This window comes from Drosophila ananassae, chromosome 2R (genome assembly GCF_017639315.1).
Source record: "Drosophila ananassae strain 14024-0371.13 chromosome 2R, ASM1763931v2, whole genome shotgun sequence".
Lineage (NCBI taxonomy): Eukaryota > Metazoa > Arthropoda > Insecta > Diptera > Drosophilidae > Drosophila > Drosophila ananassae.
This window is the reverse complement of record NC_057928.1, coordinates 22,064,600-22,079,693: the sequence shown is the minus strand read 5'-3', so window position 1 is coordinate 22,079,693 and position 15,094 is coordinate 22,064,600. Positions and strand designations below refer to the sequence as shown.

The following is a 15,094-nucleotide window of genomic DNA, read 5'->3' as shown; positions in this document are numbered from 1 at the left end:
TTGAAGTAGTGCTGAAGATTTCTCGAAAACCCTTAGGTAGATTTACTAAAATTATGTTTTAAAAACATAATTGTCTATAGATTAATTGCTAGTTGTTGTATTTTCGATGAAATAATTATTGTATTTCGTAAAAATATTTTAATTCATGAATGTAAAAAGGATTCTAATAAAGCGTTGTCCATGGTATCCTTAAAAAAAAAACACAAAAAATAAAAGACACTGTCGCACACACTTAAATATATGTCTTTATTTACACTTACACATTATACCCACCTCCGGGTTCAAGGATTCAAACAAGCCTTGAGCCCTGGGCCTGAACAGGGCCGTCCACCGTCTCCTCAATCAGCAGCGGCGAACACCAGCGCATGAGGAAGTACGCCGAGCCGGACTTGTCGTTGGTCCCGGACAGGCGATTGCCACCGAACGGTGTCAGTCCCAGGTTGCTGCCGGTGCAGCGCTCGTTCACGTAAAGATTACTGGCCGACATACGCAGCTGGTTGAGGCAGTGCAGGATGACCTCGTCGCGGCAAGCGAACACGGAGCCGGAAAGCGCATAGCGAGACTGGTTGGCGGCGAGCTTGAGGGCCTCACTGAATGCGTCGTCCGCGTAGACAAAGACGGGCAGGAAGGGGCCGGCGAACGGCTCGCAAAGCAGAGGATCAAGCGGATCCGTCACCTGGACTATCGTTGGCTGGACAAACATCCCAATGCTGTCGTCGCACACCCCCCCACACAGATGCTCCAGGTTTTCGGTGCGATGCAAGAGCTTCTGCATCTGTTGGTACGCGTTGATGTTAATCAAAGCGCCCATATCCGTTTCCGGCTCAACGGGATCTCCAATATGCAACTTCTTTGTGGCTTCCACCAGTTTGTCCCGGAGCTGGAACCACATGGAGGATGGCACGTACATGCGGGACAACGAATTAGAGTACTGGCCGGCATATCCGAATGCCGCCTGAACGGTGGCTTCACAAACAGAGTCGACGTTGGCGCTGGAATGCACGAAATGAAAGTTCTGTCCTGGACACTCCGCCACTATCCGCGGGAAGCAGATATACCGATCCATTTTATCCCCCACCAGCTTGTGCACGTACTTGTACTCCTCGGCACTGGCATGGAAGTTCAAGCCAGCAAAGTGGACGGCATTGGTGATGGTGTTGAGGAATAGACGTCTATTGGATGGAATGAAGTTAACAACGCCGGGCGGTAGGCCCGCCTGCTGGAACGCCTGGTAGATGAGATAGCTGACGGGCGCCACCTCAAGAGAGGGATTCCACAGCACCGTGTTGCCCATGAGAGCCGGACAAAAGGCCAAACCGGCCGACAGGGCTATCGACTCGAATGGAGCCAGGGCGGCGACAAAGCCGTCCATTGGTCGAAGGTGGAAGCTGGGAAACACATTCAGATCCCCCTGGATCTCAAAGCGCAGCTCAGCGAGGTGCTCCAGGTAGTCGGCGTTGGCTCGCAGCGAGCTGAGCAACCGCTGGATGTCGTTGGTTGCGTCTTCGGATGTCTTGCTGAGGGTCATCATCAGGTATGCGCGTATCCGCAGCTCGTCCGCCTCAATGATCGCGACAGCCTTGCGCCAGATATCCAGGCGCTCGGTGGAGGGTACGAGGCTCCAGGTGCCCTGTGCCACGAGAGCCGACTTGATGGCCGACTCGATTTGGGTGCGATTGGCGAAATACACTTGTGCCAGGACCGTCTGCAGGTGGTGAGGGCAGGACAGTCGCTGGTTATCCATGGTGAAGATCGGTTCGTCACCAACTATGCTGGGTATCTCGATGGGACGACGCTGCACTTCGTGAATGGCGTGGCTGAGCAACAACTTTTCGTTCCGTTCATTGGCTGGCTCTTCCAGACACGGCACGCTGCGATCCACCTCATCCTGGAGTCTGTTGGAGTTCCGTACTATCTTCTCCCGTTCAACCCGCTTTGCTTCGCCGGTGATGCTGGCGGCCGTACCCAACCGTCGCCACAGAGGAGCACAGCGTAAGGGTGTGGCCACGGAGCCCAGCTTAAGCATTGCGTTGAATGGGCACGATCGAAATTTGAAGCTTTTAACAGGAATTTATTCTACATCTGCCAGTGTTATATGCGTATATATACTTAATAGTATAAAAATAGACGTATAAATGTATTTAAACAGTGCGTTTCGAAGTTTTAAGACAGTTCCGGAAAAGGCTATTAGTGTTCTGGCTAAACTCTACTATGATTTCTTTTTAAATATTTTTGTTAAGTACAAAAAGGAATGATAAGATTGTGAGTAATTCTATCATCAACTCTTTCAGTTAATTTTAAGAAAATTAATATTTAAACCTTACTGTCTTAAGAACTGGAAACGCACGTCTGAATCGTTGTCGCAATTTCGAGTTTAAAACCAAGTGCGCAAAACAAATTGTAAATTGTAAGTAGGAATGGCATAAAACAGTCAAGGCGTGGAATTTGTGACTAACAAAACTTAGGACTAGGTGTCATTCGTTTCCGAACATCAATGCACTTGCTTTAGGAATAATTTCGAACACATGGAGTATACATATATAGAGTTTTGTTCTTGGAAATATCTTATCTGGATATGTGATTATAGGGGGTCGTTGTTCTCATCTTGCTACCTTTCTTGAGCATCGGATTCGTGTGAAGGTAACGCGTTTCTAAGGTCACTAGGGTGCTAAACTAGCCTGGCCGTCTATTCGAGTCTTGGATTGCAGGTATCTAGTTATACTAAGCAGTCTTTCGGTTCCCCATTTCTGTTCCTACAACTGTGCCGCCAGTCCCGAGGCGGATATGTTGTCACCAGCTCCGGCTGTTTTTCTGGCCTCACGGCACACCAGCACCGGTGCCACACAGATCTCAACCTCCAGGCGTTGTCGTTGTTTTCCGAATTCGATGTACTCGCTCCAGCACGGCACCGGACTAGCGGCACCAATCCGCATGCGTGGAGCATCTGCTTGGGCCGAAGTAGCAAAGCTGTCGTCCAAAACCTGCTGCACAGCTTCCGGATTAATCTGCAATGGGAATAGGAAGAAGGATTAAATCTGAAAGGCACACATCCCCCAGTCTTTCTCAGAATGATAACCAGACTTACAAACTGCGACTTGCAGACGTAACGATGGGCTGTGAGTGCCGCCTTGGCTGCCGCCGCACGAGTGTTTTTCCATTTGGAGCCGGCTGTGGTAAGGATGGCCTGGTAGGCCAACGTGTGTACGTGAATCCGAGAGATGCGTCGACGATCTGGATCGCCGGCACTTGTCTCTTTATGATCCTCCAACAAGCTAATAAAGACCTGCCGCATCAGGTCGAGGGTGTGGGCGATGCGTGGATTCCAGTCAGTGGCCAGCGTCGTCAGACCGTGGGAAAGCACCTGCTGCAAATTGGCCAGCTCCTGCTCGTTCATGCCCAAGGAGTCGACGTATGGCAGGACGAACTGGCGCAGCTGTTGCAGCAAACGTAGCTCCACGTAGGAGGCCATTTCAAAGTGATTCAGGGTGTCATTCGGCTGACTAGTTAATTGGCGCTGCACTTGAAGCAATCGCTCTTCCCGTTCGCCAGGATTAAAGCTAAACATGTCCATCATCTGCAGCCCGCTGACCACCAATAGTTGCGGATGATATTCCTTAAGCGCCAGTGTCAATTGCTCCACAGCTCGAAGGTGTGGATTGTTCCGGTCATTATGAAGAATATAGCGATTAGCTCGGGGCGCCACGTAGGAACCCCAAGTGTCACCAGCCTGGTATTCCAATATGATATGTATATCATCGTCGGGGATCTCATCGCCAGCCAATCGTATCTCCTTGGGCAGAAGTGGTCGCAGTCTAGTGAGGATTGAAGAATTAGGTTCGAATACACGGATCTCTTCAATGAGGCCTTACTTTCTGGACATGTGGGCGCCCAATAGAACGTCAGCACCTTCCATAAAAAAGCGCACCGCCATCAGAGGGGCATTGCCGCCCATGTACCACTGGATCCTCTCCTTGTCCATCACCTTGGCGTAACCCAGGAGCTGCTTGAATAGAGTACCATTGGCCATGACGCGCCTGCACGGAATAATATAGTTAGCATTAAGGATAAGAAGAAAAAAAGCAATAGGAATTTAAGAAAACTCACTCCGCGGCAGCTCCATTCTGGAAATAGTAGGCAAAGGACTGCAGCAGCTCATCCTCGTTGTGGAGAATCGCCCGCGATCCGGCAGAGGTGGCGATTGGAATCCGCCGCCCGTAAAAGCGATCCAGAAACTCGGTAGCATTTATCTGCAGATCCGTACAGGCTCCATACCCGATAGCCACTCGGGGTGCCGGCTCCTGGGCGGTTCGTTTAAGGCCACTTTCGATGGCCAAAAGGCCGGATAATAGAACCGTGGTCCGGTTGAGAGACTGAAGCGAGAGAAACGCCTGCCAGATAATGGACACAAAGGCGGTCAGCACGGAGCAGCCGGTGAGCCATCCCATGTAGCGTAGGGCGGTCATTTTGCTCCGCTCTGTTATCATTAGTTTTGTTGTAAAAAATGTAACAAATGTACATACCTTTCCAACACTTGGGTTTTGATAACATTAGTGTTGGAAAACATGAAATCGATAAATTTATCTAAAATGCTAAAACATCAACGCTAGGTGGCGCCCAGGCTTAAAAGCTTAACGAAACGTAAGCGCGGCTTAAACAAAAATAAGTTTAGTTTTTGAGTATAATATTTTATAAAAACAAGACAACTGAAATAGTATTTTTTAAAAATAAATTTAAAGCATAACTGGAGTAAAAAATTAAGTTCAAAATTTACTTAAAATCGATTTAAAATAGACCATAAAATGATTTGAAACTCAAACGCCGGACGACACTTGAATCGGGTCCATATCACCTCATCCTCCAAAGTGACATCTAGTATACCATTCTCGCAGATGAAACAATCTTTGGGCTGTCTGCGTACGTCATAAATCAGCAAAGATGCTAACTTGATGTTGCTCGACGGTTTTTTTTATATTTTATTGTTCAATATTTCGACGGTTCCTTCTTGTCGTTCGGGCCTCGTTGATTTATAACAAGTCGCTGCTACTTCTTCTTCAGATTCGTTGTTTCGTTTTAATTGCTTTTTGCCGTTATTATTTTATATCGACACAAGGTTAATCAATTGCAGCAGGCGTAGTACTGATTGTGTTCCTTGTAGAGGAAGTGTTTATTTTTTATTTTTTATTTCTGCCCTGCAGCGAAGAGTGTATTGTAATCTGATCTGCCGCTTAAATGCAAATTAATTTTTTCTACTCATTTATAGCATTCTCGGTTATAAAGAACAAAAATCCCCATACACATGGCCAATTAGCGTTCCTCCCATAAGCAGTTATTAGGGGGGTCTGGACCAAAGTCTCTGCGCTTCTATTAATAACAGTTGCGAGTGTCCGATTTTATCCCAGTCCGCAAGACACGATGACTTGCCCGATCGGAAGATGGGGGATGGCTATTTCTGGAGAGGCTCCAGCACGCATGACAAGTGTATTGCCCGAGTCTGGAGTTGTTAAATTGGCGGCTTTTAAGCCAGACTTAAAGTTACTTCAATATTATATTTCAAAATTATAATAATTATTTTAGTAAGTAAAAATAAATATGTAATTAGTGTAACGTATATTTTATTTTAGAGCTTATTAAAAGGAAATCTACAAAAATCGAAATAAAATCTTTTTGAAAGTTTTCATTCCGCGCGTGTTTGAAATTATTCTTAGTCATGCCTCTGAATTTTATTGATTGATTTATTAATGTTTCTGTAAAGCTGGCTGGCATCACTGACACCGCCACTCGGAGACTCCGTCTGGACACTATTTTTATCAGCTGAACGAAAGTGAACATCGAATCGCACATTAAACGCTTCGCAGTCACTGTCGCGGTTTTAACCGTCTGAGCCGCCCGTTTGAGGTTTTTTTTTTCTCGTTTCATTTTTTTTTACTGACAGCCAATATATTTTGTTGCTGGTTTATTTTACTTTTGTTCTGTTTCGCGAGTCTCGTATGCGATTATTGTTGTTTTGTTTTTAGTAGTATTCCATTTTATTCTATGCGTAGTCCGCTGGCCGCTGGGACTTGCGGTCCCCGGCCATATAAAATCAGCATAATCAGAAATTCTACCGAGCAGTTGGTTCTAAGCCATTGTCGGAGCCGGACGCTCATCGCCTCTCTGGCCTGGTCTGGAATAATTCATAGGTTTTCCATTTTTCCCGCTCCTACCTTTGCCCTCGTGTAATTGTGCAGTTTTAGTGCAAAATATATTTAAAAAAAAAAATTTGCAAGATTTACACGACAAAGAGTCTTGATCGATATAGTGATTTAAAAGGTTTATTTTAAGCTTCGACTGGTGATAATTATCGGTTTTAATTCGTGGTTGTTGGATAAAGCGTTCCGACATAAATACAAACACGAATATGAAGGTATGATGTCTTCGCGTTGTTCTATTTCTTCGCGTTCGTTTCCTAAGTCTTTTGTTTCGCGTGGCGCGGGAAGGAAGCAAATTCGCTTGGCTAAACGAAATCGAAATTTAAATCAATCTTTATCACAACTGGATTTGGCACGCTCTCCACCTGACGACCGTAGTTTCTGATTCAGTTCCCTCTTCCTCGAAACTTCCGCATGCAGTCCAAAATAATTTAAATAATTTAACGATTTTCGGTGACTTAGTGAACTAAATTTGGATTTGAAAAAAATTCTAAAAAAGTATAGAAGCGAACCACATATCGGAAATAATTGTAGACGAATTATCGCACTCTTGGCTAATTTTGTCCATTTAATAATTCCATTAATCTTAATTAGATTTCATCACAAATCTCCCCAATCCAAGACTCTATTAGTCACTTTTTTGCTTTTGTGAATCGAAAATATTTTGTACCATGCCATGATAAATTAGCATATTGTGGTCAATATTATTTAATGCTAAAATGTTAAAATTAGCCGCGGCTATTCCGTTGAAGCCAAAACAAAAGGCAAAAACATCGAAAGGTGAATAAACTGAAGAGGCCTGAGCGCCGTGCTTCTGTGTAATCTTTCGGCCAAACTGGGGGGGGAACTGGTTCAAAGTCGAGGACGTCACCAACGAAACCGAGAGTGGTCGAGACCGAAGAATTCGAGCCCACCGACCTGGTTACCGTTTACATGGCACTTATGTTATTGTTGGTTGTTTCTCGTTTCAGATGTCATCGAGTCATCGTCGTCTTATTTTTTGCGGGTTGCTCTTCCTGATCTCCTTCCTAGGCGGTGTGACGTCACAGCGGACGTCACTGGACGTGGCTCTGAAGAATGTGTACCGTCCCCTACGATTGCTGGGACTGGCCTTCACCGGACGATCTGGCGACGATCCACAAAACGTGCAACGCGTTCGAAATGCAGGGGTAAGCCCAGCGGATCAAGGCGGACTTTGATGACCGAGATTTTAATTGGCGACAAAAAAGAAATTTTTCCAAACGGGGATTAATATTCTGCCCATGCTGATGCGAACAAATTTCTCTCATCCGTAGAAAACCCAAAAATCCAATCCACGGACTCGAGCACTACTGGAGTTCTGCGACGCGGAGCACGGACCCGGAAGACGGAGTGAGGAGCGACCGACTAGTGTCCATCGTCTTCGGCCCGGAGACATTGATGTAATTGGCGCAATGGGCGACTCTTTGACTGCCGGCAACGGAATCTTTGCCACGAATCTGCTGCATGTGACTGTGGAGAACAGGGGTGTGGTCTGGTCGATTGGAGGACAATACAATTGGCGCAAGTACCTTACGCTGCCCAACATCCTCAAGGAGTTCAACCCGAAGCTGTATGGCTATGCCATCAAGGACGGCCTGTCGACGGATCGGACCTCTCGATTCGATGTCGCCGAACTGGCAGCCATGTCCCGGGACATGCCGTACATGGCCAAGGTCCTGGTCAAGCGGATGCAGCGCGATCCCAACGTTAACATGACCCAGGACTGGAAACTGGTTACTCTCTTCATTGGAAATAACGACTTTTGCACGGACATTTGCTATTATCCGGAGCCGGAGAAGACTGTGGAGTGGCATGAACGGAATATGCTGAAAACCTACCGATACCTCAGGGACAATGTTCCCCGCCTCATGCTGAACGTGGTGCCCGCGCCCAATCTCCGGTTTCTTACCAATCTCATGGGTCTTCCTCCAGTTTGTTACAATACCCTGCGCTTCGAGTGTCCCTGTTTGGTGGGGAAGGGGAAGGCTCAGCTGGATTATTTGGAGGCGATTATGAAGCGCTGGATTGCCAAGGACTACGAGATTGCCAATCGGGAGGAGTTTAACACGGAGGTGAGCTAACTATTTAAATATTTTTGTATTAGTTCTATATTTCATTGCTTGTTTTTAGACTTTTACAATCAACGTGCAGCCCTTCTCCCAGTTCCGGGACTTTCCCCGTACCCGTTCTGGCCAAACGGATACACGATTCTTTTCGGAGGACTGCTTCCATCTATCCCAGCGGGGCCACGCCTCGGCGGCCAACTCGATCTGGAATAATATGCTGGAGCTGCCGGGCGAAAAGGGCGGATTCGTCACCCAGCTCTTCGAGACTTTCCGATGTCCGAGCGAGCAAAGACCATACCTCATTACCCGGGAGAATAGTCGTCCGGAGTTTGTTGTCTAATCGAGAGAGTGGGGTTTGTGAATCCTCTGTGAACTCCCTGTGATATCGCACCTAAGTCTTTTTTTCCCGATTTTGCCTAAATATTTATAGTTTAAGTTAGCAGCACGTTAAGTGTAAATAAGTGATGAGAATCAGAATGGTAAATAAAATAATATTCATGATGTACGTGAGTGAATGGTGGATGGGTGGATTTATCTTGTTTTTTTAGGAGAGCACGTGGAGAATGTTTATGGGACTTCAATTACATCTGATTAATATTAATAAGGCTTCATTCCTTATTACTTTACACTTTTAAAAAAATAATAGTATTTAATACATCACAGCTTGTCAGCTTACAAAAATTAATAACTCATTAAACGGGAGCCATATTTTTGAGATATTTTGTACTGGAAAATTATTAAATTTTATAGAATTAAAACCACATCACGTGTAGTCGTTATGTCCTTTTGTGGGTTTCGTTTACACCTCTTTTATGGATCTAGTTAGGGATCGAAGTTGCAAATCATCCAGGTGATAAGCGATAAGGGGAACGTGTGCGATGACACACGACTGACATGACAGACATTCCGTAGATGTCTCTTTCCGAACTGGGCGCGTCATTAAACCTGTTACAATTTTAATTTTTTGCCAGTCAGCGACGCGCACGCATCACCGAACATCAATAAAGCCGGATCGTAATAGTTGTTTAATTTATTTGTTGTTTTTTTTTGAGACGCTAGCTGTTTATAAAATTGAATTGCCAGTCGGAGAGTACGTGTTTTCGGGCGGGCTAATAGGCATCGGCTCCGTCCCGCCCTCGGATCACCAGCTCAACGGTTTCGAGCACAAGTGCAAAAAAGCAACAAATAAAAAAAATGTAAAATACAGCAAAAAAAAGTAACATCAATTATCGTATTTATTTCGAGAGCTTATTGCAGCATTTCAAAGCCGGGCGGGTTATCATTGACTTTGAACTTGAGGCACCCGCATCTCGGTCAGCACATTTTTCTAGGTCCAATTTCGGTTAACGACACACGGCCGACAGGTCTCCCAGACTAGCATTACATCGACTACCGTTTTAGCCACAAAAGTTGAATATAGATTCAGCCGCATACCCGTATCAGACAACAGATCTTAGTGGTTTTCCATTAATTTATTAGAATTGAGGGTGTGAGGTTTCACGATTGCGGTGAGTTTTTCTTTTAAAACTGGCTAAAAATTTCATTCTTTAAATTTAAAAACTTATATTAGAAATAATCATTCATTTGTTTAGCATTTTAAAATATAAACTGTTCTCTTTGTCGAAAAAGGTGATAAATTTATAAAAAAAGAAAGGTGATAATTTTATTTTCTCATAACTGCCATCATAAAAGTTTCATGTGTTTTAAACCATTTTTAATAGCAGGGTTTGCATCAAAAAGCGTAGTAAAATAACACCTATTTTATTTACAACCATGCTTGAGCGTCATTTTCATATTCATTTAAAAATAAAAACGACAACAGACAATTTACATTGTTTTTAAAATAAAGCATAAATTTAATAAGTAAGCTATGATTAGAATTCCGAATCTAATTAATCTATAAGAGCCCGCTTTAAAAAATACAAAATATTGCTGCTTGTTCTTTATTCTCTTTTAGATGGGTGCCTTATTGTCGGTCTTCTTGGGTAGAAGAACTGCTTGGATTTTAGGAAGCACTCCACCCTCAGCCAGAGTAACACCAGATAGCAGCTTGTTCAACTCTTCATCGTTGCGGATGGCCAACTGGACATGGCGAGGAATGATCCTAGTCTTCTTGTTGTCACGGGCAGCATTGCCAGCCAACTCGAGAACCTCAGCAGCGAGGTATTCCATTACAGCAGCCAAGTAAACTGGAGCACCAGCTCCGATGCGATCAGCATAGTTTCCTTTGCGGAGCAGACGGTGAATGCGTCCGACCGGGAATTGAAGTCCGGCACGAGTCGAGCGGGATTTGGCCTTTCCGTTAACTTTTCCTCCTTTTCCGCGTCCAGACATTTTGCCTAAAATTAAAACGTTTTTCCTTTAAATATTTTTCCTTTGTTTACCTTTCTTACTTTTAGGATTTCACTTAACACGCGATGTTGCTAGTTTTATATTTAGTCATTGACTGAAATAAAATCATGTTGATTTCAAATAAGCAAATTGAAAAAATAAGTACAAGCCTACTTTTCCACTTTATGCACAAATACCATTTTTATGGGGAAAAAATTTGAACTTGCCGCCAGTCACCAAAGCGCCATCTACCCGTCGCAATCTTTAATTGTACTAACTCGATATATATCGATAGGCTTAGTAGTACATTGGCGGGTTCCACAGAATTTGTAAAATTATTTATTAAAATAAATATTTTCTACTTAAGTATGGATTGAAATGGATCTACTTAAATATTGATATGAAATAAAATAGGGGCTTACTTTTAAATGTCTCAGAATAATGTAAACTTTAATCATTTCTTTATAAAACTAAAGTTATGGAAAAATTACCGTTGAAAATAGATATTTTACAGAAATACATACTTACAAAGACCTTTGGCATCTTACTTTCAGTGTAGAAGCAGTTTCAAGTTTATCTTCATTTGAATTTGTTAACTCAGCGTGAATAAAGTAACCAAAACAGAAAAACAAGAAGCCGCTGGCAGAGTTCTTGAGGTTTTCTGCTTACTTCGCACCCCGAACATTATATATTGCTTTGTATTTTGCTCCGAGTGGCGCATTTCTTGAAAATAATAGCCATGAGAGAAGACAAGAATACATTTCAGGCTCTCGCAATAAGTTTTTTATTGGGTAAGGTTCAACTTTTAAGAATATTGAATAAAATTTTACAAAAATCACTTCGATTGTAGTTCTACCCACCTGCCTGGCCCTCCCGTATGCCTCATCTGGAGGCAATGATATTGATGTTGATAACTCAGGCGGTGGACGACCTGTGGACTACCACACTGTTGTGGGCCACTTGAAGGACTTCTTCATGTATATGCCAGTGATGATGACCACGCTGAAAGAGACCATGTCCGGTTTCCCGAAATTCGCCGAGGGCATGCGTATCCTGACCTCCGGAAAAGGACGAGCCGATGGCGAGGACTGCAAGTGCAATCAGAATGGACTGGGCAGTGGGGAAATCTTGGATTCCAATAGTCGATTTGGGTGACCCGGATTCAGAAGCCAATTCCCCAGTATGTGAATAAACTAGACAGCCACATCACAAATAAAAAATGAATGGAATGAAATTAGAGAAGTTGGAATGGAAGTTTAGGGAATATCATAAATTGGGATAGATCAGGACCTTAAGATGTCCTTCTTCATTTTAGATGATATTCATGTCAGAAAAGAATTATCCAAGAAATCCTATATTTTTTTGCCTAGTCAAGAAAATTAATAAGTCAAGAAAATTACTCAATAAGAAAATCAATTGTAATCGTTTGGGGACTTTCCTGCTGTCCTGTTGACCGAGAAGACTACCTGCCCTTGAACGGGTGATTTTGTTAGACAATAACTAAGTGGCCCATAACCCATATTGGCTGGACTTGAACTACATATATTTCCAGCTATTTTCTTAAGCTGTTTTCAATGGCTTATTAGCCCTCACCCGCCCCTTGGGAATGCTGGCCACCTGCCTGTAAAAACACCAGCACGGCGGACGGAGGGGCTCCTAATCAAAGCCACAAATCTGCAGGGGTGGTCTGTTGGAGTTCGAAGTGGCCACGGGGCACCCGGTCGGGGAACCAATGGGCGACTGTCATGTTTGCACTTGTCATTATTGTTAATTGTATTTGCGGTGTGACCGGGCATGCACGGTCTATATTTACATATGTATTCCAAACCAAAGGGGACAACTATTAGGGTTATACTTTCGGTTTCAGTGAGGCCCGTACCGTTGGAGCGAACGCAACTGTACCCGAACAGCATGCCCAGGAAGCGTAAAAAGTGGATACACTAGTGACACTCCAAAGATAATCCACATAACGCATCCGCCACGATGGCCACTGGCATCGAGCTACTGGTGGCCGCCGCCCTCTGCGTCGCGTGTCCGGCGCTGAACGAATCTCTGCCCGCTAATCTCATCCAGGTGGACAGTGATAATGTCCCCTTGCCCACCGAACAGCCCATCGACATGGAGGCCTCCGATGCTGGACTGGACGAGGATGTGCCGGCGGAGACCCTGGAGACGCTAATCAACAAGAAGATTAAGTTGCGCGAAATGCGGGACTGGATCGGTGGGAAGCATTTAAGAATCGCAACCCTCGAGGATTATCCGCTCAGCTATACGGAACTGTTGGAGAATGGTTCTCGGATCGGGCATGGCGTGTCCTTTCAGATAATCGACTTCCTGAAGAAGAAATTCAACTTCACGTACGAGGTGTATGTGCCTCAGGACAACATCATCGGATCGCCCACCGACTTTGATCGAAGTCTCATCGAGATGGTCAATAAAAGCGTGAGATTTGTTTATTTTACTACTTTTAAGTATTTATAAATTAAAAGATATATAATTTGATTTCAGGTTGTGGACCTGGCTGCTGCCTTTATACCCTCGTTGTCGGAACAACGGAAGTTCGTCTACTACTCGACCACCACTCTGGACGAGGGCGAGTGGATAATGGTGATGCAGCGTCCGAGGGAATCGGCTAGTGGGTCCGGTCTACTGGCTCCCTTTGAGTTCTGGGTGTGGATCCTAATTCTGGTCTCACTACTGGCCGTCGGACCAATCATATATGTCCTGATCATATTGAGGAATCGTCTGACCGGCGACTCCAACCAGCAGCCGTACTCGTTGGGGCACTGTGCCTGGTTCGTCTACGGGGCACTGATGAAGCAGGGCAGCACCTTGTCGCCCATTGCCGGTGAGCTGCAATTAGGTTAAAATGCAATCGCGATGGCATCAGAGAGCGCGCTAATGGGCCAGTAGATTGCATGTGTGGGGCCAGTTTGTCGATTCATTAAACTCATTAAAAACCATTACAGACTCGACCCGGCTGCTATTCGCCACCTGGTGGATATTCATCACGATATTAACCTCCTTCTATACGGCCAACCTGACCGCCTTCCTCACCCTCTCCAAGTTCACCCTGCCGTACAACACGGTCAATGATATCCTGACCAAGAACAAGCACTTTGTCTCGATGCGTGGTGGCGGGGTGGAGTATGCCATTCGAACGGTAAGCAGGGACTTAAATCCTTAAAATCTACTGACTCTCTTCTGATATCTGCAGACTAACGAGTCCCTGTCGATGCTTAACCGTATGATTCTAAACAATTATGCCGTGTTCTCGGACGAGACCAACGACACCTTCAACTTGCAAAACTATGTGGAGAGAAATGGATATGTATTCGTTCGAGATCGGCCGGCAATCAATATAATGCTCTACCAGGACTACTTGTATCGCAAAACCATCAGCTTCAGCGACGAGAAAATCCACTGTCCTTTTGCAATGGCCAAGGAGCCATTTCTTAAAAAGAAACGCACCTTCGCCTATCCGATTGGTTCGAATTTGAGTCAGCTCTTTGATCCTGAGTAAGTTTCAATAAATTTTAATTTTTTCTTTAAATTTAAAGTGTATATCTTTGAGTTAGATTGCTCAACCTAGTGGAGTCGGGCATTGTGAAGCATTTGTCGGCCAAGGACCTGCCAAGTGCGGAGATATGTCCCCAGGATTTGGGAGGAACGGAGCGACAACTTCGAAATGGAGATTTGGTGAGGGATTTGAAACATTTTTGTTCCAAAAATAAAACATATATTAATTTTAAATGATTTCAGATGATGACTTACTACATAATGCTGGCAGGATTTGCCACCTCGCTGGCGGTTTTCACCACGGAGCTGTTGTTCCGCTACGTGAACAGCCGCCAGGAGGCCAACAAGTGGGCACGTCATGGAGTTGGGCGGACGCCCAACGGTCAGTCGGTGGCTCCGTCCCGATGGCTCCGTGGTTGGCGGCGCCAGGACAGCGGAAACCGACAGCTGTTGGGCGCCTCCACCCATGGCCAGAATGTCACACCACCGCCGCCATATCAGAGCATCTTCAGTGGCAACGGACATGGAGACTCACTGGCCAACCGCTGGCGACGGCCACCTATTGGCAACGGAAATGGTGTCCTTCTGGGCGGTGGTGCCTCAGATTCTGGTGTCCGGCGACTGATCAACGGACGCGACTACATGGTGTACCGCAACAGCAACGGTCAGAGTCAGCTGGTTCCGGTACGATCCCCATCGGCGGCACTGTTCCAGTACACCTACACCGAGTAGGGAGTAGAATTTAGGTACTTGCCAGTACCAGTAATCACTGCACCCCAGACGTAGGCATCCCATTTGTTGTGATTTTGTTATTCTTTCAATAAAAGTGCACTAATCGGATGGAAAAGTCTTTCATTTCCCTATAATATTATAGATTACGCCGCTGTAGGATAGGGATATATGGAGTTCATTTTGGGGAAGATACTCTCAGGTATTTCAGATTCTCTCAGGATGGTAAGAACTTCATTT

At 45.0% G+C, this 15,094-nt stretch overlaps 6 protein-coding genes across 6 annotated transcripts; 3 read left to right on the top strand and 3 right to left on the bottom strand.

Moving 5' to 3' along the window:
- Nucleotides 1-227: 227 nt before the first annotated feature.
- Nucleotides 228-2,673, bottom strand: LOC6507222 (delta-1-pyrroline-5-carboxylate dehydrogenase, mitochondrial). The gene has a single exon (XM_001956407.4). It carries the CDS (start codon nucleotides 2,024-2,026, stop codon nucleotides 290-292), a length of 1,737 nt encoding a protein of 578 aa, XP_001956443.1. The 5' UTR covers nucleotides 2,027-2,673; the 3' UTR covers nucleotides 228-289.
- Nucleotides 2,051-4,507, bottom strand: LOC6507219 (ADP-dependent glucokinase). Its single transcript, XM_001956408.4, has 4 exons — nucleotides 4,105-4,507; nucleotides 3,870-4,034; nucleotides 3,086-3,812; nucleotides 2,051-3,005 (listed from the first exon to the last, which is right to left on the bottom strand). The coding sequence occupies exons 1-4, from the start codon at nucleotides 4,482-4,484 to the stop codon at nucleotides 2,754-2,756; spliced, it is 1,524 nt and encodes a 507-aa protein (XP_001956444.2). The 5' UTR covers nucleotides 4,485-4,507; the 3' UTR covers nucleotides 2,051-2,753.
- A 1,589-nt stretch (nucleotides 4,508-6,096) lies between these two features.
- LOC6507835 (phospholipase B1, membrane-associated) lies at nucleotides 6,097-8,780 on the top strand. The gene is made up of 4 exons (XM_001956409.4): nucleotides 6,097-6,403; nucleotides 7,160-7,357; nucleotides 7,484-8,281; nucleotides 8,340-8,780. The coding sequence occupies exons 1-4, from the start codon at nucleotides 6,398-6,400 to the stop codon at nucleotides 8,613-8,615; spliced, it is 1,278 nt and encodes a 425-aa protein (XP_001956445.1). The 5' UTR covers nucleotides 6,097-6,397; the 3' UTR covers nucleotides 8,616-8,780.
- Nucleotides 8,781-10,202: 1,422 nt separating this feature from the next.
- Nucleotides 10,203-10,803, bottom strand: LOC6507218 (histone H2A). Its single transcript, XM_001956410.3, has 2 exons — nucleotides 10,669-10,803; nucleotides 10,203-10,614 (listed from the first exon to the last, which is right to left on the bottom strand). Exon 2 carries the CDS (start codon nucleotides 10,607-10,609, stop codon nucleotides 10,229-10,231), a length of 381 nt encoding a protein of 126 aa, XP_001956446.1. The 5' UTR covers nucleotides 10,610-10,614; nucleotides 10,669-10,803; the 3' UTR covers nucleotides 10,203-10,228.
- Nucleotides 10,804-11,287: 484 nt separating this feature from the next.
- LOC6507836 lies at nucleotides 11,288-11,901 on the top strand. The gene is made up of 2 exons (XM_001956411.4): nucleotides 11,288-11,397; nucleotides 11,457-11,901. Exons 1-2 carry the CDS (start codon nucleotides 11,346-11,348, stop codon nucleotides 11,759-11,761), a joined length of 357 nt encoding a protein of 118 aa, XP_001956447.1. The 5' UTR covers nucleotides 11,288-11,345; the 3' UTR covers nucleotides 11,762-11,901.
- A 544-nt stretch (nucleotides 11,902-12,445) lies between these two features.
- LOC6507838 (glutamate receptor ionotropic, delta-1) lies at nucleotides 12,446-14,965 on the top strand. The gene is made up of 6 exons (XM_001956412.4): nucleotides 12,446-13,048; nucleotides 13,115-13,454; nucleotides 13,576-13,769; nucleotides 13,824-14,125; nucleotides 14,185-14,305; nucleotides 14,369-14,965. Exons 1-6 carry the CDS (start codon nucleotides 12,590-12,592, stop codon nucleotides 14,855-14,857), a joined length of 1,905 nt encoding a protein of 634 aa, XP_001956448.1. The 5' UTR covers nucleotides 12,446-12,589; the 3' UTR covers nucleotides 14,858-14,965.
- Nucleotides 14,966-15,094: the final 129 nt, after the last annotated feature.

Excerpts from the sequence above, each read along its gene's own strand:
- LOC6507838 (XM_001956412.4), top strand. The coding sequence starts at position 12,590 with ATGGCCACTGGCATCGAGCTACTGGTGGCCGCCGCCCTCTGCGTCGCG. Across the intron at positions 13,049-13,114 it reads TCGAGATGGTCAATAAAAGC|GTTGTGGACCTGGCTGCTGC; the intron begins GTGAGATTTGTT and ends ATTTGATTTCAG. Across the intron at positions 13,455-13,575 it reads CACCTTGTCGCCCATTGCCG|ACTCGACCCGGCTGCTATTC; the intron begins GTGAGCTGCAAT and ends AAACCATTACAG.
- LOC6507836 (XM_001956411.4), top strand. The coding sequence starts at position 11,346 with ATGAGAGAAGACAAGAATACATTTCAGGCTCTCGCAATAAGTTTTTTA. Across the intron at positions 11,398-11,456 it reads CGCAATAAGTTTTTTATTGG|TTCTACCCACCTGCCTGGCC; the intron begins GTAAGGTTCAAC and ends CTTCGATTGTAG.
- LOC6507219 (XM_001956408.4), bottom strand. The coding sequence starts at position 4,484 with ATGATAACAGAGCGGAGCAAAATGACCGCCCTACGCTACATGGGATGG. Across the intron at positions 4,035-4,104 it reads CAGAATGGAGCTGCCGCGGA|GCGCGTCATGGCCAATGGTA; the intron begins GTGAGTTTTCTT and ends TATTCCGTGCAG. Across the intron at positions 3,813-3,869 it reads GGCGCCCACATGTCCAGAAA|ACTGCGACCACTTCTGCCCA; the intron begins GTAAGGCCTCAT and ends AATCCTCACTAG.
- LOC6507222 (XM_001956407.4), bottom strand. The coding sequence starts at position 2,026 with ATGCTTAAGCTGGGCTCCGTGGCCACACCCTTACGCTGTGCTCCTCTG.
- LOC6507835 (XM_001956409.4), top strand. Across the intron at positions 7,358-7,483 it reads AACGCGTTCGAAATGCAGGG|AAAACCCAAAAATCCAATCC; the intron begins GTAAGCCCAGCG and ends TCTCATCCGTAG. Across the intron at positions 8,282-8,339 it reads GGGAGGAGTTTAACACGGAG|ACTTTTACAATCAACGTGCA; the intron begins GTGAGCTAACTA and ends GCTTGTTTTTAG.
- LOC6507218 (XM_001956410.3), bottom strand. The coding sequence starts at position 10,609 with ATGTCTGGACGCGGAAAAGGAGGAAAAGTTAACGGAAAGGCCAAATCC.